This window comes from Panthera leo, chromosome B2, assembly GCF_018350215.1.
Source record: "Panthera leo isolate Ple1 chromosome B2, P.leo_Ple1_pat1.1, whole genome shotgun sequence".
Lineage (NCBI taxonomy): Eukaryota > Metazoa > Chordata > Mammalia > Carnivora > Felidae > Panthera > Panthera leo.
This window is the reverse complement of record NC_056683.1, coordinates 54445669-54471026: the sequence shown is the minus strand read 5'-3', so window position 1 is coordinate 54471026 and position 25358 is coordinate 54445669. Positions and strand designations below refer to the sequence as shown.

The 25358-nt window shown below is 36.8% G+C and overlaps 1 protein-coding gene across 3 annotated transcripts in view; it reads right to left on the bottom strand.

Annotated features, from left to right (window-relative positions):
* Positions 1-25358, bottom strand: part of PRIM2 (DNA primase subunit 2) — a 343826-nt gene that overhangs the window by 138983 nt on the left and 179485 nt on the right. For all 3 annotated transcript variants that reach the window (XM_042939107.1, XM_042939108.1, XM_042939109.1), the window contains 2 exons: positions 8458-8530; positions 3479-3664 (listed from right to left, as the gene is read on the bottom strand). In XM_042939107.1, coding sequence (XP_042795041.1) covers positions 3479-3664; positions 8458-8530 — 259 coding nt within the window. The remainder of the gene's footprint in view (positions 1-3478; positions 3665-8457; positions 8531-25358) is intronic.

Below are 25358 nucleotides of genomic sequence, written 5' to 3'. Positions count from 1 at the left end.
GTCCCCATAATTTTTGCTCAGATGTCCAAAGCAATGTATCTCAAATAATGTACAATGAGGACATATGCATAAAGAGAAAGAAATCAGATATGTGGTATTTTGGGAAGCAATAGTATAGAAGAATTTCAGTTGAAACTGACTCTATCACCACAACATACAACAGAAGTGACTGAATGTTCCAAATCATTCCTAGCTTTAACACCAAGGTCCTTTAATTGGAGCACTACAAAAAAAAAAAAAAAAAAAAAAAAAAAAAAAGCCTAATATACTTCATTCAAAATCACTCTCTGTAAACAGTATTTTAAGCCATCAATTTTCTATACTTCTTAAAAGGAATATTTTTAATTTTATGTGACAATAAATAGGTAATCAAACTGAAGAGAATATTTTAATAAACTCAGGGATACTAAATGACATTCCGTTGCAAAAATATGTGAGAAGATATAATTGAGAAAAGCATGAACATTTATTTACAAGTACAGACTAACAACACTAGACAGACACAGTAAATTATAAGTGTAACTTAAAATCTTCAGTCAAAATAATTTATTTTCTGTAATCAATAATAAGCAAATGAAAATACAGACTGCAATATATTATCTAGAAAGGTAAAAATTATTTGATTTTCTTTTACAATAATTTTTGAGGAAACTACTTTTACACTGCAAAATAAAAGTCGCATTTAAAATCGTTTTTCAAAAACACTGATTTAAAATAATTAAATACTGACGACATGGATATATAGACCATCCCAGACACACATGAAAGAAGGTGGTCAGTGAACAGGTGCACAAGACAAAGGCCTAGCACTTGCAGCAAGTTTCCCTTTCTCTCCCTTTCTTCTTTCCCCTCTCAGTTTACAGCACAAACCAAGCTAAAATGCTAGCTCAACTTCTCTCTCTTTTCAAAATCAAGGCTCATAAGCACTTATCTACTATGACAGTTAATTTTATGTATCAATTTAACTGGGTCACAGGGTGCCCAGACATTTGGTCAAACATTATCCTGGATGTGTCTGTGAGGGTGTTTCTGGATTAGATTAACCTTTGAACTGGTACACTGAGTAAAGCAGACTGCCCTCCCCAGTGTCAGTGGGTCTCCTCCAATCCTCTGAAGTCCTGAATAAAACAAAAAAGCTGACCGACCCTCCAGTGAGTAAGACAGAATTTCCTCCTGCCTGACTGCTTTGAGCTAGGACATGGGTTTTTACTGCCTTCAGACTCAAACTAAAACACTGGCTCTGCCTGGGTCTCAAACCTGCCAGTCTTCCAACTGGAACTATACTATCACCTCTCCTGGGTCTCCAGGATGCCAACTGCAGATCTTGGGACTTGTCAGGATCCAAAATCGCCTAAGCCATTCAATATAATAAGTATCTTTTCTCCTTCCCTCCCTCCCTCTGTTTCTCTTTTGATTCTGTTTCTCTGGAGAACCCGAATACCCTTGCCCACTTAATACATCAAATTCCTAATAAAAAGATCAAAAAATATTTTAAAGTAATAATATATAATGATGCCAGTGACAGAGCAAGATTCTCATAAAGCTTGATAAGAGTCTAATTTAAAACCTTTTAAATAGTCATTTTGTGTAACATGCATCAAAACTTTAAAGCTGTGTATAGTTTTTTTACCAGGTAAATTTATTCCCTGGTGAATATATACAGAGGACATAATCAGAGCTATAATCAAAGATTTATGTGCTGAGGATATTGGTTGCAATAACATTTATGACAGAGTCAAAAAGACACAACGAAATGCCCAGTAATAGGGGAATGATTAAACAAATTCTAACACGTTCAAAGGATGAACTGTCATGCAACTCATCCAAATGATATTTTCAAAAATCATTCAACAACCTGTGGTAATTAACGTTAAAAAAATGTCAACTTTTAAAACACAATATTCTAGCTAGTTATCTACACCCTGGAGAGAAAGGCTAAAGGTGATAATAGTTATTTCTGAATGGAGAAACGGCAGGTAAATTTTTCTGTATTTTTCACATTTCCTATAATCAAAACATGTTACCTTTAAAATAAAAAAATATATAATAAAGGTCTAAGAAACATTATCCAAAACTGTGTTTAAAGAAAACTATTAAATGATAAGTTTAAGATTCTTTGAAAAATTTACAATAAAGCCAGTTTTAAAAACAAATCTGTAATATTATAAAATGATCTGAACTTTTTAAAAAAGATAAAGCTAGAGATGTGTTATAAGCTGAGGTGTATCTTCCTAAGATTCATGTGTCGAAGTCTTAACTCCCAATGTGACTATATTTGGAGATATGGCATTTAAAAAGATAATTATGAGACACAGGCAAACTAAAAAAGCAGACTCTTAACTGTGTAGAACAAACTGATGGTTACCATAGGGGAGGTGGGTGGGGGAATGGGTTAAACAGGCGATGGGGACTAAGGAGTGCACTTGTTGTGATGAGCACCAGGTACTGTATGGAAGTGCTGAATCACTATATTGCGTATCTGAAATTAATATCACACTGTATGTTAGCTGGAATTTAAATAAAAACTTAAAAAATAAAAATAAGAAGTTAATTAAAGTTAAATAAGGTCATAATGGTGGGACTCTACCCCAATATGATTGATGTCCTTATAAGAGGAGGAATAAACATCAGAGAAGTGAACAGAGAGAGAGAAAGGGTCACGTGAGGACAGAGCAATAAGGGAGCTATCTGGAAGCCAAGGAAAGAGGCTTCAGGAGAAACCAAATCTGCCAACACCTTGATCTTAGACTTCCAGCTTCCAGAACTGTGAAAAAATAATTTTTTGTTGTTTAAGGCACCCAGGCTGTGGGATTCTATTATGGCAGCTCTAGCCAACTAACAGAAGACTTAATAAAGTGTCATTATGAAATTTACTTGGTAAATATTCTTTGTTCTATATAATTTATCTTTTCTAAGAAAAAGCAAACCAACAAATAAGCATTAAAGAACTTAATTCATGGCACACAAGGGACAAAAAACTCTATTTCCAAAATAAAATGTTATTAGCTAGTACTACTGAAGAGAAATAAGGAATAGGAGTGGGGATCTGAGTACTATGAATAGATTGAAAAGCAGTTCTCGGGTTTCTAGTGATTAATGTCTAACTAAAAATGCTCAATGAAAGATTCTGCAGAAAAAAATTTAAAAACATCTAAAATTGTTTTTGTTCTCAGTATCTCCTAGTTCAGTCTTATAATGGCTATTGGCAGTATACCTTCAGAGACAATGACTCTTAAGCATGACTTTACCACTTACAATGCTGTTTCAATCTCATCCTTTGAATTAAACTTTCCCAATCTTTTGTTTAGAATCTATTAGATTAATATGGGAGTTTTTTACCAAAATGAAATTGTAGACACATTTATCTTTTAGAATGTTCAACTATATTTCAGAGGTATATTTAAAAAATAGACCAACAGACCTTAAGTTTTCAAACCAAATTAAAATTTCAGCTACTGTTGTGAGTTTTCAAAATTACCTTGTCTGGATCCATCTTTCCTCTGATAAATTCCTGCTTCCAGAATTGCAATGCCTGTTCCAGTGTTAAACCAATGCCCTTCAGGAAGAGGCCATACTGCATTCGGCCCCCATGACGAAGATGGTGATTTTCCCGCAAAGCTTTATGTAACTGTCGCATGCAAGGTGGGAAGGATTTGGTAGAAAGCTACGAGAAAAAGAGTTTTTTGTTATGTGGAAGGTTTACCAGGTTCCTCACAATAGCTGTTGCAAACTCAATCTAATTTGCAAACTGTAAATTTAGTCTAATTAGAATAAAAACAAAAACTATAAGAAAGCATTTTTAATGCAATTACAGATGAACTGTTTTCTTAACATTTTTATACTGATTGATTACATGTTGAGACGATAAAATTTTGGATATACTGGATTGAATAAAATATATTATTAAAATTTATTTCACTTATTTATTTTTCATTTTTAATTAAATTTTTCTTTTGAGGTAATTATAGATTCACATGCAGTTGCAAGAAAATAATACGGAGGCACCTGGGTAGCTCAGTCAGTTACCCATCTGACTCCTGGTTTCAGCTCGGGTCATGATCTCAGGGTTCATAGGTTTGAGCCCCTTATCAGGCTCTGTGCTGACAGTGAGGAGCCTGCTTGGGATTCTCTCTTTCTCCCTCTGTCTCTGCCTCTTCTGCGCTCTCTTTCTCTCTCTCAAAATTAATAAATAAACTTTAACAAAAAGAAAACCTTTTTCATTTATGGTTTCAATTGCATTCTCTTTGACTTCCTCAATATCCTTCTCCCAAGACTTAATTCTCATGCCCTCACATATTTTTTCACAAATTCAACTCTCCCAAAGCAGGAGCAGGTATCACTTTGTTTGCCTTTGCTGCTCCCTCTAGGGACCATCCAGTTTCTTTATCCTCTCATCTTAACAACTTTGAAATTCTTCCATCCCCAAACTAGTCCAGCCAGGCCTCTATCCTCCCTTGTCAGGTCTACTGTTTTCATGTGTTCCTTCTTGTATCTTCATACTATTACCAAATTATTTTTCTTAAACATTTTTCTAATCCAAAAACACCAATGAATATTTAACCTCCTTAGTATGAACATTCAAGGTTCTGTCAATGTCTGTAACTAGCTACTTTTCAATTATGTGCAACAGAACAAATAGGTATTAGGTGGCTTGGGAAACAAGAAGATGAATACAATGTAATTTTCCCCTTTAAATCACTTACACAAAATAAAAAGAAACAGTCACTATTATACAACTAAAACTCACATAAATCAATCTTATAATGGGTGCTCTAACAAGGGCATAAATCAAGTGCCATGGAACTAGGGTAAAAAAGCCCAGTGTGTTACCATACCTATATGAATCCTTTGCTCCAGTCAGTTGGGTTATTCCATGATCACATGGTCATGTTTTGTATGTTCCTTCTCACTTTTGTCACTCCACTGGCCCTGCCTCGGGTAAAACCCTTCCTACTTCCCATGCCATCTAGCCAAAGCCAAGCCATTGGTCAAGACCCAGTTCAACTTCAGCTTCCTTTGGCACAATTCCTTGAACACTGTTTACTCATTCAATCACTAAATATCTACTGAACACAACTCTGTGTGCAGCCTTGGGGAACTAGCAGTGAACAAAGAAGTCAAATACCCTGTCCTCAAAGAACTTACATTCAAATGGGAGAACAGACAATGAATGCAGACATAAAGGTAACATCTAATTCCAAAAACCTTGAAAATAAAACAGATTAGTGGGATCAAGTGTGAATAGGAAAGGAATACTTTAGGTGGCCAGTAAAGCCTCTCTGAGGAGTTGGCATTGCAGCTATGATCCTATTTTAAGCAGGATTCCAGTCAAATGAGATCCAGGAATACTGCTTCAAGTAAAGGAAACAAAAGCAAAGATCTTGAGAAGGAATGAACATGGTGTGCTCCAGAGATAGCAATAAGGTTCAAGTGGTCCAAGTGGCTAAACGTGTGAATGGGACAGAATGGAGAAGATGAAACTGGAATCATGAGTACACATGGCATTAGAGGCCATAGTTATAAGTTTGGATTTTAGTCTAGATGTGATAGAAACTCAATACAGGGTTCAGATCAGAAGACTGACATGATGTGATAAACAAAGAGAACTCTGGCTGTTGTGTAGTGAACAGATTATATACGGAAGCAAGGAAGATACTCTGGAAGTAATCCAAATAATGGAAATGGAAAACATACAGTCTAGGTTGGCAGCAATGGAACAGAAAAATGCTTATGGATAATGAGCAAAGGAATTGTAAGACCAGAGCATGGATGAATTATCAACATGGATGTTGCAGAGGCCAAGAAACAGTAACAAGAGTAATGCTAGTGCAAGAGACCATGACAGCATGCTACAGTCACCCGTGAACAAGAGCAGGAGACAGGGACGCAGGCAACAAGGAGAACTCTAATGGGATTACAGGGCTTTAAAGGAGCTATAGCTCTGCTAATCGAAGGCAGGAAGGCAGAGAAATGGTTTGGAAATGGTAACATAGACCAAGGAAGACACATCTCATAGCAAATTAAGGTGTGTGTGTGTGTGTGACAGAGAGAGAGAGAGACAGACAGACAGACTGACCAACTGACCGAGAGGCACAGGAGAAACAACATCATTGAGAGAGCCAGATTTCAATGAGAAGAAAACTCTAAAGAAAACATTTGAAGAAGAAACTGAGAATATCAAGGGATGTGATAATGACATGCTGTTATAAGGACGAGGCAGTACAGATAGTTAGGAAGAAGTACAGATAAAGATACATCTTAATCAATTTAGCACAGGGTCTCAAGCATAGACCCACAGATATGATCATCATAGCACTTAAGATAATTTATCATTATATTGATGATTTATTATTTACATGTTGTCTACCTCCCTCATGTAAGGTCCATGAAGGTTGAGGAATTTTCTGTTTTATTCACCTCTGTATCCACAGCACAGTGGCTGGTATGTAATTGATGGGTTCAATATATATTCAGTAAATTAATGATTTCTATGTCTTCCCACAGTATCCAGTGAAGTTCACAGTTGCTTGTGAATGGCAAAACATCTTGATTGAATCAGGAATAGAATTAACTTCTAACCATTCACATAGTATAAACACAAATCATATGGCACAGAGGAAGTGTTAGAGATAATAACTGTTTGAGGAAAGTAAAGGATGGGGCATCCTTGAGAACAAATTTCAATTCAACTGTACAAAGTGAGCAATCCTTATGTTATTTCTAGACATATTAACTGCAAGTACTTGATTATAATTTTTCCAAACAGGAAGACAACCTATTCATTCTGGTCTCTAAAAACTCCTGGTCTCTCCCTACTCACCTTATTCTTATTTCCAAGCATTAAAATGTCAATGTATTTTTAATTTATTGTAAATAATTTGGTAACTGTCTAAATAAAGATTATTTATGGCTGGTTTAGTTTCCCTTTTTGGGGTAGAGCAGAAATTCTACAATGCATTAAAAAGAAAAACTCTATAAATTATAGTAAAGCATACTACTCTTTCATTCTACAACAGAACCACAAAGTGAAGTTGAAATGAGCTGTCCATTAATCTAGTAGCAACACAAGCATGGGAGCCTATACTTAGTGTTAATGAAATCAACTGTAACCTACCAAAATTCATATGTTGAAGTCCTAACCACCAAGACCTCAGAATGTGATTGTATTTGGAGTTGGGGGTCTTTAAAGAGGGAATTAATATAAATGAAGTCATGCGTGTGGGGCCCTGATCCAATGTGACTGGTGTCCTAAGAAGAGGAAGAGACACCAGGGATGCACAAGCACACTGGAAAGACCACGTGAGAACACAGGGAGAAAGTGGCCACCTAAAAGTCATGGAAAGAGGCCTCAAATTTGCCAACACCTTCATCTCAGAATTCTAGCCTCCAGAAGTGTGAGAAGATAAATTTCTGTTGTTTAAAGCATCAGTCTGTAGTATTTTGTTATGGCAGCCCTAGCAAACTTAGCATTTTCCATTTCTCTTTTTCTCAATGTATAAGGTTGGTGTGTAGGTAGGTGGGTGGGGCATTCATTTACTCATTCATTCATTCACTCAATGTATTTTAAACTTTTTTAAGTTTGTTTCTTTATTGAGAGAGAGAGAACAGAGAGAGAGATAGCGTGTGCTTTAGCAAGTTACTCAGACTCTCTATCCCCCAGGTTTCTGATCTTTCAAATGGAGATAATAATGCTTGCTTTTCAGGGTTGATAGGAGATTTGAACTAAAGTAACTTCTGTTCCAAAATCTGACATATGGGAAGTAATCACTATTTAAAACAAGTAACATCTGCATGTCTGAATAGCACTTTGCATGTGCAAAGAGTCCTTACCTATATCCTCTAATTACATCCTTGTTTATTTATTTGTTTATTTATTTATTTATTTAGAGAGTGAGAGCGGGGGAGGGGCAGAGAGCGAGAATCCGAGAAGGTTCCACACTGTCAGTGCAGAGTCTCACACAGGGCTCTAATTCACGAACCAGGATACCATGAACTGAGCCGAAATCAAGAGGTGCTCAACCAACTGAGCCACCAGGATGCCCCTATTTTAAAGTTTATATATTTAAGTAATCTCTACACCCCACATGGGGCTCGAACTCATGATTCCAAGATCAAGAGTCACATGTTCTTCTGACTAAGCCAGCAGGCGCCCTTCTAGGTATAAGGTATTTAAATACAAACATACAAATACCATTTAGCTATCATCACCTAAAAGAATACCCCTTTGGAAAAACTGATTAAATTCTGTTTATCAGAATGCAAATAATTTCCTGATTAAGTTTGATTTTCCTATGATTACAAAAATTCACCTGTATAGCACATGGGACTTCCTTTAAAAATGGCTGGCAAGCAATAAAATGAAATTCTCTCCCATCTCCTCACCCCAAAATAATCTTTGAAGAAAATCTGTGCTTCCTCATTGACAAAGGTTCAAGTTTAGAAGGATGCGATGCTTACCGAATCGATCTGATCCAAAGAAATCTTCCCAGCATTTCCCTGTGTACTGTAATCTTGACCAGTGTAAGAATGACTAAAATTAAAAAGAAGAAAATATTAAAATAGGATTTTTACAACATATTTTAATCATTCCAAAGGAAATTTATTCTGATACAGATTAAAATCACAATAAGACATTTTACATATAAACGTTGGCAGAAACATAGCCAAGTATTTTAAAGGTATTTAACAGAATACATTTAAGTAACTTACTCAAAATAATACAAAAATATAGTGACCATCTGGATCTCCTGACTTCTAAAGTGTCATTTCCATTTCTTAGAAGCATAATGCAATTTATTTTTAAAGTTCAAGTCTCTACTATTGATCCCTTATTAACAACAGGGCAGTAGAGCAAGGGATACACTGGAGCTTAAATAAGGAACCATCACTTACTAGTGTGGGTCCTTCAGCAAGTTACTCAGACTCTCTATACCCCAGGTTCATTATCTGTCAAATGGAGATAGTAATGGCTGCTTTGCAGGGTTGATAGAAGGTCTGAACTGAAGTAACTTCTCTTTAAGGACCTGACATATGGTAACCACTGTTTATTAAAACAAGTAACATCTGAACAGCACTTTGCACATGTGCAAAGAGTCTTTATCTATATCTTCTAATTACATCCTTTTTTTTTTTTAATGTTTTATTTATTTTTGAGTGAGCACAAGTGGGGGGGGGGGTGGGGCAGAGAGAGGAGGAGAGTGGATCTGAAGCAGGCTCTCAGCTCACAGCAGAGAGCCCGATATGGGGCTTGAACTCACAAACCCTAAGATTATGACCTGAACCAAAGTCAGACCTCAACCAACTGAGGCACCCAGGTGCCTTCATCCTTACTTTCTTTTTAACTTTATTTATTTATTTTGTGAGATCATGACGTGAGCAGAAATCAAGAGTCCAACGCTCAACCGACTGAGCCACCCAGGGACCCCAATATCCTCTAATTACATCCTCACAACAACCCTGAGAGTGTTTTAACCTTACATTTAACAAATGGGGGGCCAGAGGAGTTAGAGACTTGTAAGATCAGAAGGCAAGTTTACAGTGCAGTGGGAATTCAACCTTTTATTTCTCAATTCCCTGTTTCTTGACTATACCACACCATCCTCTTCGTTGCTGTATTCTCATTTTCCTGTTGTATTATTTACAAATTAAGAAACAACATGGTATATACCATCTAAAGCCATCTAACTTCGTAAATTTTCAGCTTCTTGACACAATGCCCAACTCCAACACTGATTCAGATGCAGACATTCAGGAATGACACAACAAACAACAGCTGCTAGATTACACAGAAAACCACAGTCAAACCAAGGTTTATGCAGACTCCACAACTAAAGAAAAATTCTGAAGTAGCACTACAATCCTAAAGAATTCCAGACTCTCTACCTAATACCTGCTCAGTACAGACTCTTGCTGCTAAACAACACACACACTCGAGATGCTCTGTAGAAAGGCTATTATTCTTGCAATCAATCCATCTGCTGATTAAACAATGGGTATGAATTATGAAGCAAAACCAGAGTGTATCTTGGGATGCTGCAGCCACTGCCTAGGAGACTGTTCCAAATGTAGATTTCCCATCCCGAGAGTTCTGCCTCCATAGGCTAAGAATGGCCTCAGAATTAATCTGAGAGCAGGAGGAGCAGAATGCCAATGAGTAGTACAGGATGATCCCAATCTCTAAAATACATTTTCTTGCCTGTGGTATTATTTCTCCTTTCAGTAACATATTTCGGACAATTAATGTATCATTGGATTCTAACCATTCTGTTTATCATAGTAGCATGGCATACAAAACTCATGCTAAATTAAGCCAATAGTAGACGTCATTTAATTTTAATATTTCACATTTTAATATACAGTATAATGGAGAGTTGTTTCAGTGAAATCCCCCAAATAAAAACCTACTTCACTTTCCAACTTATATTACAGTAGAGCAAAGAGGCAACATGAGGCAATGGAAATAGCAGTAAGCTAGAATCTAGAGATATACTCTTGTTTTTTAATCATTAGTTTGGCAAACTGGGGCAAGTCATTTAACTGCCCTGATTTGCACTATCCTCATTTGTAAACAGAATTAATAATGCCAGGCTTGTCTAACAGAAATACCGGAGAAATGAAATGATATATTCAAAGTGCTAATTAAAATTGGTAAACTGTATTTTAGTACACAAAGAAACTGCAGTCTTGACCACTAAGCACAAAAAGACAGGATGGGAAAGGAGGCAGCATGATCCTACAGAGGAGCCATCAACCTGCTAGGAGGTACTGGGACACTGTTGACCTTTACAAGCTTCAGCTTTTCAGTCTACAAATACTGTTTAGGGTTCCTGGGTGGCATAATCGATTAAGTGTCTGACTCTTGCTTTCGGCTCAGGTCATGATTTCACGGTTGTGAGATCGAGCCCTATGTTGGGCTCCATGCTGAGCATAGAGCTTGCTTAGGATTCTCTCTCCCTCTCTGCCCCTCCCTTGCTTGCACTCTCTCTCTCAAAATAAACATTTTTTAAAAAGGACTATTTAGATTTAAAAGATTAACAAATATAAATGTCCTCTATAAATGGTAAAATGATGCACAAACATGACTACTTATTGAGTATACAGAACCAAATGATATCCTATCCCACAAAGAAGTTTTTCTCAGCCCAGATTATTGCAGTATACTAAATACAAAGAGAAGATATTTAAGAGGACACACACTTGCCTGAATGGCACTATAAAATACTTGTTCCTCCACAGTTTAATGGGCTATGCAAAAGAGCTAAATTTCAAGGGGGAAACAAAAGAGACCGGTAGTAATGATTAATGTAAAGACTAATGAGTATAAATAACTACAGACAGAATATAAGGAAACTGTATAGAGACATCATACTTCTAAAAATATTATCTATAGACAGAAAGATGGCCACCAGCCAACCCCGTAAGGGCAAGCATGAAACCCATGGGAGGAAAAATGACTCAAATGAAGATGTTAAGCACCAGAATTAGGAATGAGATTTCTCCTCTACTCATTCATGATCTGAAGGGGTAACTTATATCTTGGTTAGGGAGTTGGTACATATGGCTATTTAATACATGTTTGAACCAGTAACGGATGGATGAAATGGAGGTGGCAGGAATTTTCAGATACAGTACAAAAAAGGCAAATCACAAGAAGTGTTGTACCTAACGCTATGTACGCAATAAAAAACTATGAAAAGATTTTAGGCAAGAATTCACATAAATGTTTATACTTGAGAAAGAAAGCAATGTGGAGAAAGAACTAAAAAGGGCAGTGCCTGGGCAACAGAAAATCAGTTGGAAGAACACTGAAATATTACAGGCAGAAAAGGTGAGAGGCTGAAGAAAAGTGGTGGCACTCGATGGAAAAAGGAAGGCAATGAAAGAAGAAAAAGAAACAAACAATGCCATCATAAATGGATAAAAATCCTTAAGAAACAATTCACATGAACCTGGCTCTTTGGCTTTTACTTGGAAGTGCCAAGGGATGTTACTAACTGAGATTCATAGCAGGGACCCAGGAAAGGTGAGGCACTCTGTACCACATTCAAAGCCCATGTCAGCTTTGTATCATCCTGCTTCCAAGTGAAAGCAGCTGCTACACTAACAAACAAAAATATAAAAAATAGACTGTCAAGATACATTCTTATTTTTACAATTTAAAAAAACAGATCAATTTTATGAACATTTTTTAAATCGCTGTATTGGGGAAACACAGAAATAGTAAATTTTAACAACAAAAAATTGGTTCAAGATACACACACACATACCTACATGTGTGCACGCAAACTCACCAGAAAATACGGTTTTCTATTTTAAATAATCAGTTTTATTTTGAGAAACACTCACTGTCACTTATGTACAGTTTTCAACAAAGGAGATTAAGTAGGCAGCTTCTAAGCTTCTAAGCTTTCCAGCTTCTAAGCTTTCATTAGAGAATAAATTAAGATGTACCACAAATACCCTTTTTTCAATACAGCAAACCAAAGCATGTTAATGGGCCACAAAATTCAAATTATGTCACTAATAACTATTTTGTGAAATATGAAGAGGAACTTTTGATCACAGAATCTTGAAAAATCAAGGTTTGACTTCATGTTTGGTGGTAAGGGATTAGGAATTACAGTGATTTATTTAGCTGCATCTTCCATGCATAAGTTATCTCTTACTTGCTATAGTAGCAAATGAAAGACACAAAGGTGAAATGTTACAGTTTTCTCAAGTTGCCAAAGAGCCAGAAAAGTAGTGAAAACATAAAGATGTGATTCAGTGAGTATTCAATTACATTAGAATAGTATCTGAACACATCCAGTTGTATAAGGATATAGCACAGTTGCGAAAATGTAACAGTTACTACAATGTACCTGAATCATAAATAATTTCACTCCCCAGCAGAACCATGTAAATGCATAAAGTCCAAGGACAAAGCTTAATTTTTTTAATGTCATTAGACTGTCAGACTCTCTAGCAAACTTCTCCCACATCCCAGCTGTTGTCCTCATCAGGATATAACAGATTCTAATTACCGAAAACAAAACAAAACAAAAACACAAAACAAACAAAATCCCCCAAAACTTTCAAGAGTCCCTTTAGCCACTCAATCACTCATTAAGCATCTCTGTGACCATGGAAGAGTCAAAAAGTAATGAAGGATCCAGAGACAATTCAGAAAGCACAGTGTGAGGAGTGCCACAACAATGCTCAAAACAAACGCTCCTGGAGTCCACAGAAAACAGGTCTCTTTAAAAGAAGGGTGTGAGGAGAAATAACCAATGTGCAGCATTAAAGCTTCTTGAGCAAAGAAATGGCACTGAACAGTGATATGTGTTGGAAACACAGACCTGAGGCCTAGTACAGAAGGATGAGATAAGAGGAGGACAATCAGCGAGAATCGGGGACTGCAGAGTAAGCAGAAGAGCAGGAGATTATAGTCAGAAAATAATCTGAGCTCAGAGGTTTAAAACTAGGATGTCATGACCACAGAAAAGGCAAAGTCCTGGTTATTTTAGTACTCTTATCATTTGCATGCAGTTTACCAACTGCATGCATATGCATTAAAACATTCTTAAATTTTGACCAGGTTCATAAAAGTATGTGATGTCATAGGAGTTTAACAGGGTTATTGGAGGGGTTTAAAAGTAACCATGTGATAAGGAGGTGGGATTCTGGGCTAATAAGAAAGTCTTTCTCAGGATCTGGAGGGTGGACACGTTATCAGAGGGACAAGCAGAAAGAGATAAGCAAAGCCACGGAAATCTTTTTTTTTAATGTTTATTTTTGAGAGAGAGAGAGAGAGAGAGAGAGAAGTGGAAGCGGGGGAGGGGCAGGGAGTGAGGGAGACACTGAATCTGAAGCAGGCTCCAGGAGCTGAGCTGTTAGCACAGAACCTGACTCTGGGCTCAAACTCTCGAACTGTGAGATCATGACCTGAGCCGAAGTTGGTCATTCAACCAACTGAGCCACCCAGGGGCCCCAAACCATTGAAATTTCTTTAAAAAAAAAATTTTTTTTAAGCATTTATTTATTATTGAAAGACAGAAAGAGACAGAGCATGCATGAGCATGGGAGGGGCAGAGAGAGGTGGAGACACAGAATCTGAAGCATTCTCCAGGTTCTGAGCTGTCAGCATAGAGCCCAATGAGGGGCTCGAACTCACCAACCAGGAGACCATGACCTGAGCCAAAGTCGGATGCCTAGCAGACTGAGCCACCAAGGTGCCCACCCCACCATGGAAATTTCTAAATCAATTTCTTTACAGATGAAGAAGTTGGGTTATGTAGTGGAAAAGACAAGGAGAGGCAAAGGAGGGGGGGGGGGGAAACAAACTGAAATTGGGTAGATACGTCCTATAGTGCAGGTCTCTAAACAAAAACCATTAAAATTAAAAGCAAACTTTAAATCCTATCTCCTTTTCCAATTACATAGTGCTAAGGCACCATCCTAATGAAAATGTGAGGTTTTGTCAAGTTTAAACCTTTAAACACCTAAACATACTTAAAGAGTCAGGATGCCTGAGTGGCTCAGTAGGTTAAGTGTCTGACTCTTGATTTCAGTTCAGGTCATGACCTCCTGGTTTATGAAGTCAAGCCCTCAAGTCGGGCTCGACAATGTCAGAAGGGGGCCTGCTTGGGATTCTCTCACTCTCTTCTCTCTCTCTGTCCCTGTCCTGTGCGCGCTCGCTCTCTCTCAAAATAAATTAATCAGCTTAAAAAAAGAAAAAACTAAATATATGCAAATTAAGTATTTTCTAAGAGAAGAGAATTTTATGATTGTATACAAGAAATCCTTTGATTACACAGAAGTAATTCAGTGACTGTCCGTATTTTTTTGTTTTGTTTTGAGGTGATGGTGCTAAATTATCTAATCTCTACAATAAGAGAATAGCATACAAAATAAAAAAGCATTTTATTACTGTATCATTTGTTCAATAAACTTACACGCAACTTAATTAAAACTCAGTCACATTTGAGGAACTTTTTCCTCCCCTATTTCCTTGCTCATTAAACAGTAAGAGGTAAGCACAGTTAGTTTTCCAATATAGCTAAAAATCACAGTAAATAGAAAATTATAAAGCTAACAGTTTCAAATGAATTAAAACCTGAAAGGTTGAAAAGACTTTCAAAATATCCAGAATACATATCTATGTAACCAAATTTAAAATGATCCTAACTGAACTCAAACTGAACCATTCAAGGGTGGGGTGGTGGAGGGACAAATGAGACAGGAAGGTATATTTAATTATATCAACACAGAACTGGAGTTTTCCCCCAAACACTACCACACAACATCTACTTTACAGAATAAAAAATACAGTGGATATACATAAAGATAAATCTGCACACATTTGATCTGTGAATCATAGGTGAAAGGCAGATCTACTCCTAGTCTTTGTAAAAACGAGAAATTTAAGTCCTGTTCAATACACCACAAATATCAATATGAGCACTTAGGTACTCAACAGGGAACTGTTTTTGAGTGTTGAAACTGAGCACTGGAAACGAAATGAAGAAATTATATGAAAGTGGATCTGTGAGTCTCCACTGCAAGATTAGCTGGTTAAGGAAAAAAAAAAAATAGTCTTTTCATGCTGTGGTGCTTATCGTTAGCAGAAGAGGGATCACTGCACCTTGGCTCCAAGAGTGGATTCAAGAGCTCTGCTACTGTGACATAAATGCCACAGGGCAAAATGGACAAAATGAGAGGTTAAAAGTCAGCTTTTCACAGGTGATCACTTCTCCAATCATTTTCTCCCTTTCTGACTATATGAAAACATGATGGAATAAACAAGGAGTCATGGAATAGTTATAACACTTCAGGAATTCTCTGCAGCCCCCCTGCATTTGCATACATTTTCCAAGTCCAGTTTGCCCAAGGCAAACACGTGGGCAGAACAGAACAATAAGGGAGTAAGGAGAGTGATGAAGATGACAGATTTCAGAATCCACTAGTCATGGGTTTGCATACACTCACTATCTGTGTGACTTTGTAAACACCTTTTATTTATTCTTTGCTTCCTCACTGGGAAACAGAGATCATAAAAGGGATCACAAAAGTACCTTCCCCAAAGGGCTGTTGTGAGGATCAAATGAGATATCTGTCAAAGAGTTTATTACATTTTTCACTCAAATTGTTATCATTATCATCACGAACATCCAGGCTTAAATTTATTGCATTTAAGCATTTTGGTTATTGATTTTCTCTATTCCTAAAATTCACCAGCTTCATCTCTTAAATATTAGTAAATTTATTTCTTTCCTACCTTCTTTATACTATCACATAAAATATTCAGTTTGCAAGTGGAATAATTTAGATGTCTTTGAATAATCTCATGATCTGGAAAGTTTTGTCTAAACTAACACTCTTAGGAAGTTTACAAAGTGTAAAAATTCAATGTCAAACACTGGAGATTTCAATGGAATCCAGTCTTGTAGAGCTACATTGTTCAGTATAGTAGCCATTTACCAAATGTGACTACTGAGCACTTGAAATGCAGCTTAGTCTAAATTAAGATGTTCAATACATGTAAAGTATACACTGGGTTTCAAAGACTTAGTATGAAAAAATTACTGTGAAACATTTCACTCAACTTTTTTCATATAATTACATGTTGAAATGATATTTTGGGTATGAGTTAAACAAGGTATTATTAAAGTTAATTTCACTTAAGTAATTTAAAATTACCTATGAAGCTCACATTTGTTTCCTGGGGCAATCATGTTTTCACTGGACAGGACTGTTACAGAGTGAGGAGGACATAATGACATTAGGCAATCAAATGATTCTCTTGAGGACTAGGCACACCTATATAATAGCCAACTGACTCACCCTGACTTCAAGTTAAGACTCATCTCTGCAGGTCATTAGCAAAATATAAACTGCAACTGGGTCCACTAAAGGAAGTGCCTCAAGTCTACTGCAAATATGCTTGCTTTCACATTTTACTTGGGAATCAAGTTTTTAAATTTTAGCCACAGGTTGCCACCTATAGTATTAGGAAAGCAATCTTGAATCCTGATTAGCTTGGAAGGAGCATGAAAGGTTTCCTTGGGAAAAAACAAAGCTGTGACACATTTCTATCTGGGAGTTTGGGGGGCTGCCTGGCTCACTTCAACACCTAATGACAACTGTCCATTCTTCTCTCATTTGTAAGAAGACATGCATGCTGGGTGGGGTATGAATAGGATGACAGGAAAACCCTGGGCCAGACTGGAGAGAATTCCTCTCCCATCCTCGGAAATGTCTCTCTGCCCTCCCTCCCTGTCAACAGATTCTGAGGGTCATAAAATAGCAGCATATAAAAAATATTTCCTTTCTTTGTTAAGCATTTCCCAGTCCTCTTGAACCTGAAGAGGTTAATACTATTTACTTCTATCCGGTAGCCTACAGTTTATCATATCTTAAAAACTGGTATAAAATAAAAAATCAGTGAAGAATGCACCACAAGTAATCAAAACTGATGTCTATATCAAGGAAACATATTTATTTGAACCATTAAAAAGTAATCTAATACATCTTTCAAAATGAACTATATTCTTCTACATCATTCTATAAAAATATACCAAGTTCCAATACAACCTTTTCACATAAAGCCAGGTGCGATGATGGCGCAAATGGAAAAACAATTTCAGGAAGAGGAAACAAAGGTTTTGTGTATCACCCATATATCCACTTTTGCAATCACAATTTTACCCACTTTGGACGTTGAAAAAAAATAGTCTACCCACATAAGCCAGGCTATTCAGACATTTAGAGAGCACAGTCCCTGCGGTTTGGATTTGTTGGGTGGGTAAGATATCAAGGAAGATGAAGTTACAATATATCATTTCCTGCTGTGAAGGGTATCACAGGAAAATTCACTCAACAGCTGTCACCACAGAAATTGAAATGAGTTTCTTTTTACAAGCTAGGTCCCTAGTAAATGGTATCCAACTCCTGTTAGCCCAGGTGATTTTCCCTGCAGTTATTCCAAATGAGAACACAATCAATAACATTCTGTTATAAATTGAATGTAAATGATTTTTCCACAAGCATGAGGTTTACTCAAATTTTGCACTTAAAAAACTCCCCAAAAAACTACCAGCAGACAATACACAGTGGAATGATCTATATTTCTCTACAACTGAGAGAAATTGTATGATTCTAGGAGACTCACATATCCAATAAATATCAGGACCATATGGGTTGTCACATCAGGTAAGAACCATAAATGGCACAACTTCTACTTTAATTAGGTTGGCCACATCTTTCCATATTTTCCTACTTATTCCAATTTCTAATCTGCAATAATCCAATGAACTGTAAGAGAGATGAAAGCTGCATCTCATTTCTCTATCAACAACACCTCTACTTTACAAAAGTCAAGTCATTAAACTATTCCATTAAAATGAGTGCATTTCATTGTGTATAAATTATACCTCAATAAAACTGATTTAAAAAGCAAAACACATACATCCTTATAAGATACAAACTATAGCCTTACATAGGTATTTTCAATATACACACTTAAAGCCCCAACAGGGGCACCTGGGTGGCTCAGTCGGTTGAGTGTCCAACTTCAGCTCAGGTCATGATCTCACAATCATGAATTCAAGCCCTGCATGGGGCTCACTGCTGTCAGTGGGGAGCCTGCTTTGGGTCCTCTGTCCCTCTCTCTCTCTCTGCCCCTACCTGGCTCATGTGCTCTTTCTCTCAAAAGTAAATAAAAATGTTAAAAAAAAAAAAAAATAAAGCCCCAAACAAATATCTCTATTTTCCTAAGTAAATTTTTCATATTCCTTTACATTCTTAGTGTATATTCTGGTAGTATAATAACCCCCTAAAGAGAGGCTGTTCTGAATTGGATCTGACTTAGAGTAGTCAAATGATTACAATAAAGAAAAGCTGCCTGAGAGAGTGATAATAAAATATAGAGGGATGGGGGACCACGGACTAAAGATCAAACATCCAGCAGAATACATTAAATTGATGGATATCTTCCCATTCCCCCACAAATAATTACACAGTGTAGAATGCTTCTGAGATTGGCTATCACAGGTTTATGTAATTCTAGGATTACCTCTCACATCTTTCCCTAATAACAGCAGAGAATCAGGGACACAATGTTTTGGGGTTTTAGGGGAAAGTGGACAAAGACAAGATAAAGGGAACAGCTAATGAGGACTTAAAGTGACAGTCCAGAAGTCACACACTTTCCCTATACACTCCTTTGGTTTTGAACAGCCATTAATGATGGTCATAATGTTTAAAGCTTTCATTTCATAGATAAAAACAGCAAGGAACATAACAGGCTTTGTTGTTTCACTTTTTAAATGAGCGTTTTCAAAATCCGAATTCAATGGGGAGAAAAAAAGGTATCTCTCTTCTGAGGTCACATTGAGGAACAGAAAGCACTCTCAGTCCTCCATGATTAGTTCCTGATTTATGAAAGAATCCCAAATTCCCAAACAACAAAACCAGGACTGAATTTCTGCAAAGGTAGAGTATCAGAATTTTTACTTAGAAATTAGAGAAAGCCACCAGCTTTCTATCCAAACTACCATCTCATCCAGTCTCAACACTTAGTAGTGTTAAAAACAAGACAAGAGGCCCAAAATGGAGTCACTTACACTAAGACTTAATTACAGTTTCAGTTCTCCCAGAAATGGAATCTTAAACCAGTTAATCAGGAATCACCTAATCAGCACTAGTTAGGTAATCTACCCAACAGACCCCTGCCAAGCCCTAAAGAAAAGTGACTTTGCAACAACCAAGCCTCATTTATCTAGTATAATTTCCTTGTTCCTACTCCCTTCTGCCTATAAAGGTCTTTCATTCTGTACAGTTCCTAGGAGCTCATTTGTATCTGTTAGATTGGATGCTGCCTGATTCACGAATCACGAATCGCTGAACAAAGCCAGTAAGTTCTTTAAAATTTATTTCATTGAATTTTTTAACAGTAGCTTTAAAAAACTAAATGAGAGGTAAAATTTTAAAACCTGAAAGTGTTTTTTCCCATTCATTCACTCATTCAAGGGTTTACTGAGGTCTTATTTTGCCAGCCACTGTTGAAAGTAATAGAAGGATAGCAGTAAACAAGGTGAACATTATTTCTTGTTCTCATGGAGCTTATGCTGCAGACAAATGAACAAAACAAAATGAACAAACAAATGAACAAACAAACAAAACACCAGCTAGTGATATTTCTGTGAAGAAAAAGGAATAAGGTATATCATAAAGCAATGGAGGGGTGGGCTTTAATTCGGGTGGTTAGGGGCAGACCTCTCTTAAGATCTGAGAAGACACACCGTTAGACTCCTTTGGTGGATGTCCTTAGTAGCCTCCTTTAGATCGTCTGTGCACAATATGTCAAGGACCAAGGTAGCTCAATTAAAAATAGGCTTTTTAAATTCACTTTGTATTATCGTTTATATAATTACTTTCTCAGTAGTAGTTGTAAACAACTGAAAGGGTATTAAACCTTTGGTGAGTCTCAGTATCAGTAGTCTGTCTGCCCTCAGCTCAGTTTATCAAATTTTGTTTTATAAACAAAACTGGATGGAATAGCACAGAACACTTCCATCATTATAGAAAGTACAGCACCAAACAAATTAGTTGTTAGCTGCTAATGTATTACAGGTACGACCACAATGCTTTTTCAGACTCTTTAAGAAAGCTATTTCATATAGCATCATCATCATTTTATACTTTGTTAGCACTTTATGCCTAACACAGTATAAAATAATTTTCTTTATTACTTAACTAGAGGACAATCAATGTTTTAAAGAAACCCACTAAGCAAGGGGTGCCTGGGTGGCTCAGTAGCTTAAGTGTCCAACTCTTGATTTGGGCTCAGGTCCTGATCTCATGGTTCCTGTCGAGCCCCATGTCAGGCTTCACATTGACAGCATGGAGACTGATTGGGATTCTCTCTCCCTCTCTCTCTCTGCCCCTCCCCACTTGTACAGGTGAGCTCTCTCTCTGAAAACAAAAATAAATAATCTTTAAATTTAAATAAATAATCACCCACTAAGTGAACAGGAAACTTAATAAATGTAGATAATACAACTACTTGAAAAGCATAAGCAATCATAAATTTTGCTTCTCAGGAAGACAACCAGCTTCCACAATCCAGAAATCCCTAAGAAAACTTTGGAGTAAGAAGGCTAACAGAAACTTAAACCTCTAGTTACAGATAAGCTACAAGAATACTACGCAAGGCTTCAGTGTTTCCATGACACTGTGTACTCCCATGGAATCATGTACCTCTACAATGCTAACAATCATTATGATTTAGTGTAATTACTTTAGTTAAAATTCTGTATTTTCTGATCAAGATTAAGCCCTATAAGAGCAGATGCAAATATGTATCCCTAGAACTGAGCACCATGTCTTGCGCTGAGTAGAATTTCCCTTAAAATATTTCCCTTAAAATATGTTAGATAAATGATAATAAAACTCCTAGAATGCTAAAAGGTTTCTAACCATTTATTACCAAACAGCTCTCACACCAAAGTTCCTCTGCAAGTCACAGCCACTGTGCACAACCTGATTACAAAGTCTAATATTTACAAAGGTACATATTTGGCATGACTACATAGCCAGTCAAAAAGACAGGAAAGATTTTCCTATTTTCTTTCTATATCCTTAAAAAGAAAATCAGTAACTAATTTATGTTTCCATAAATATATTTTTATTTTACATATATTCATGTTTGTGTAAATCATTTGTTAACTTTTTTCAACTTTAAAACATGTTAAGCTAGCAAAGTGAATTAACCTACCAAAAAAACCCCAGGGAAATTTAGTATTCTATATATATTAAGAGTGGTAGCTTACTTGTACAACTGATGAAAGGTGATGCAAAAGCTGTTTTCAACCCCCTAAACAACTTCCTCATTGTAACAGGCAAATCAATGCCCTTCCAAAGATGTTCACACTCTAATCCTGGGAACCCAAGAATATGTTAGGTTACATGGCAAAAGAGACCATACAGATGAAATTTAGGTTAAGGACCTTGAGATGGGGAGACTATCCTGTATATTTATGTAGGCCAATCGAATCACATGAGGTGGTAAAAGCAGAAAACTTTCTCAGGATAGAAGCAGAAAGAAGCAGAAGACATTAGAGAGGTCTGAAGGCATAAGAAGGGCTTGATGAGCGGTTGCTGGCTCTGTGTTAAAATCCACATGCAAGCACCAGAAAGAGACCTCCAGGAGCTCCTAGACAGCCTAAGGAACGTGGGCAGCCTCTAGGGGCAAAGACAGGACCCTGGGTGACAGCCCACAAAGAAACGGGAACCTCGGAAGGAAGCATATTCTTTCCCAGAGCCTCCAGTAAGGACCAGAGCCTTGCTGACATCTTGATTTTAGTTCAATGAGACACATGTAGGATTTCCAATCTATACAACTGTATGACAGTAAATGAGTATTGTTTTAATCTACTAAACTTGTGGTAATTTGACATGGCTACAACAGAAGGTTCCAATCTAGATGCATAAGGTTTAAAATTCAGCTTCGTGAACTTTTTCAAGTCAGTGGTTAACTTAAGAACTCTGCCACTTTCTCACCTGGACAACACAACACTTTTAGAATAATGAATTCCTTGTATCTTCAAAACTATACACCACCTAGTTTGCTGCTGCTCTTTGTTCTTAGCTCCATCTGCTAGAAAACATCTACATTACAATTCATTCGTCATGAAATCATCGTGGCATTTCTTCTCCCCAGTTTACTTCACCTGGCCATAAAGAACCTGCTAACATTTTTTTTAAGTGTATTTATTTTGAGAGAGTGCGTGAGTAGGGGAGGGGTAAAGAGAGGGAGAGGGAGAGAAAGAGAATCCCAAGCAGGCTCCGCACGGTCAACATAGAGCCTGATACGGGGTTCAAAATCAAACCATGAGATCTTGACCTGAGCTGAAGTCAGACACTTAAGTGACTGAGTGACCCAAGTGCTCCCAAACTGCTAACATTAAAAAAATTTTTTTCACAGATTTATTCAACCAAAACAAAAAAAAGTAAATACCCAATAAAATGGGAACAATCAAGTAAAAATAGATCTATCTTCAATTGAGCATTACAGAGTCACTTAAAATTAGACTCATGGAAATAAATTTTATACTTAGTTATGACATATTATAAGAAAGAATGTTTAACTTTAACCACTTTAATTATAATTACATAAAATTACACATAGAGATTACAACAAAGGCTTGGCAGTGGTTTTATTAGTAACACAGGGTTCATTTCTTGTATTTGGCCAAATTTTATATATTGTGCCTACAAATTTTTTTGAATGTTTATTTGTTTTGACAAAGAGAGAGAAAGCACACAGGTGTGTACTGGAGAGGAGCAGTGAGAGAGCGAGAGAGAGAATCCCAAGCAGGCTCCACGCTGTCAGCGCAGAGCCCAATGTAGGGCTCGATCTCACGAACCCAGAGATCATGACACGAGCCAAAATCAAGAACCAGATGCTTAACTGACTGAGCCCCTCAGTGGCCCCTATATTTTATCAGAAACAATTTAAATGACATTAAACTTGTAACATAATCCACATAAGATATCACCTCTCACAAATAAGATTTCCTATCTCTATTTACTCTACTTGATTAAGCTGTAGCAATTATTCTAGTACAGCTTTGGTGGGGGGGGGTTGTGGGGGAGAGGCACTGTATAGGGGTGTGTGTGTGTGCATAAAATGGTCTTCTTTCCTTGTTAGAATATACATTTTTAAGGGATCACATCTATTAGTTCCTTTGTATATAGTCAGAATATCCTTTATAGTGCCTTTAACACAACAAGCTGATTTTAATAAACACTTTTTGTGCATTTCTAAGAAGGCATGAACATGTTCCATACAGAAATGAAAATATTCCAAGGACAATAAATAACAGAAAAGAATATATTGTTTTTAATTTATTAGTATCTTACAAGGCACCTAGAACACCCTCACAATAGTCACTGAGCTGTAAAAGCTTGTGTTGTTGCATGCAGGAAAGGAAATACATAGTTCAAAGCACTGCTGGAGGCTAGAAACTGGGGATAAGAGAGGGTTGACAAACAACTGAAGCATGTGGACCACATTAATGAGGCTTTCATTTCAGTCCTCAATTGGTGGAAGTCCCTATCCACTAAACCTTTTTCTAGCACATGAATGCACACACAATTTTCTGATTTCAAAATGAGAATGAACTCAAAAAGAAAACACCAAGAACTGCACCATGATATACACTGGGAAAAGTCTCTTACAGAGATTGCATTTCTGATATAAAATCTATGACAGCAAGAGCTTTAGAGAAATAAATAAAAATGTGTACATACTGGGGCACCTGTGTGGCTCAGTGAGTTAAGTGTCTGACTCTTGATTTCAGCTCAAATCATGATCTCAGGGTCGACTGATGAGCCCCATGTCAGGTTCTGCGCTGGGTGTGGAGCCTGCTTGGGATTCTCTCTCTATCCCTCTCTGCCCCTCCCCCCATGAGCACACACATGCACTCTCTCAAAAAAACAAAAGTGTACATATTAACCAAATGTACTGCATTAGAAAAAAAATTTACAAGAGCAGTCTGTAATAATACCAACTGAAGGAAGATGCTCATTATTTTAAATGATTTTAAAATAAAGGGTTAATATAAGCATGTGTTTACAAATTCAGGATGCATTACAAGTTAATCCATGTGATCCAGTCCAAGTATTTACTCTAGGCTATATGCTGCTTTGCTGGTTTATTTTATCCTTATTTTATTTCTATTTCATTGTTGAGCTCAAATATGCTAACAAATTTAGGAGAAACAGCATAATAAATACATGTTTTTTAATTAGTTGTTCTTTAATGAAAGGCAAAGCATTACTTAAGAGCAGCTATTAAAGTAATCTATTAATTAGATTACTAATTAATAATCTAGGGCACCTAGATTATTGGGGCACCTGGGGGGCTCAGTCAGTTAAGTGTCCGACTTCAGCTCAGGTCATGATATCACTGCTTCTGAGTTTGAGCCCCACATCTGGCTCTGTGCTGACAGCTCAGAGCCTGGAGCCTGCTTCAGATTCTATGACTCCCTCTCTCTCTGCCCCTTCCCTGCTCATGCTCTGTCTCTCTCTCTCTCAAAAATAAACATTAAAAAATTTAAAAATAAATAAAATGTTAAAAAAAATAATTATAATCTGCCCCCATTCATTTCAAGTCTTGAGGTGGAAGGGTAAAAGAGGATACACACACTGTGGGGAAAGGCATTATTTCTAAGGAAAAAAAAATTCACACAACTAAAGTTCTCACGTGAGTTGAAAGTTTTCCTCTCTAGTCTCACCTGTTCATACTTACTTGTTTTTAAGTGACATAATAAAAATCATCTTTAATATATGCTCTTGATAATCTAATACCATTTTAT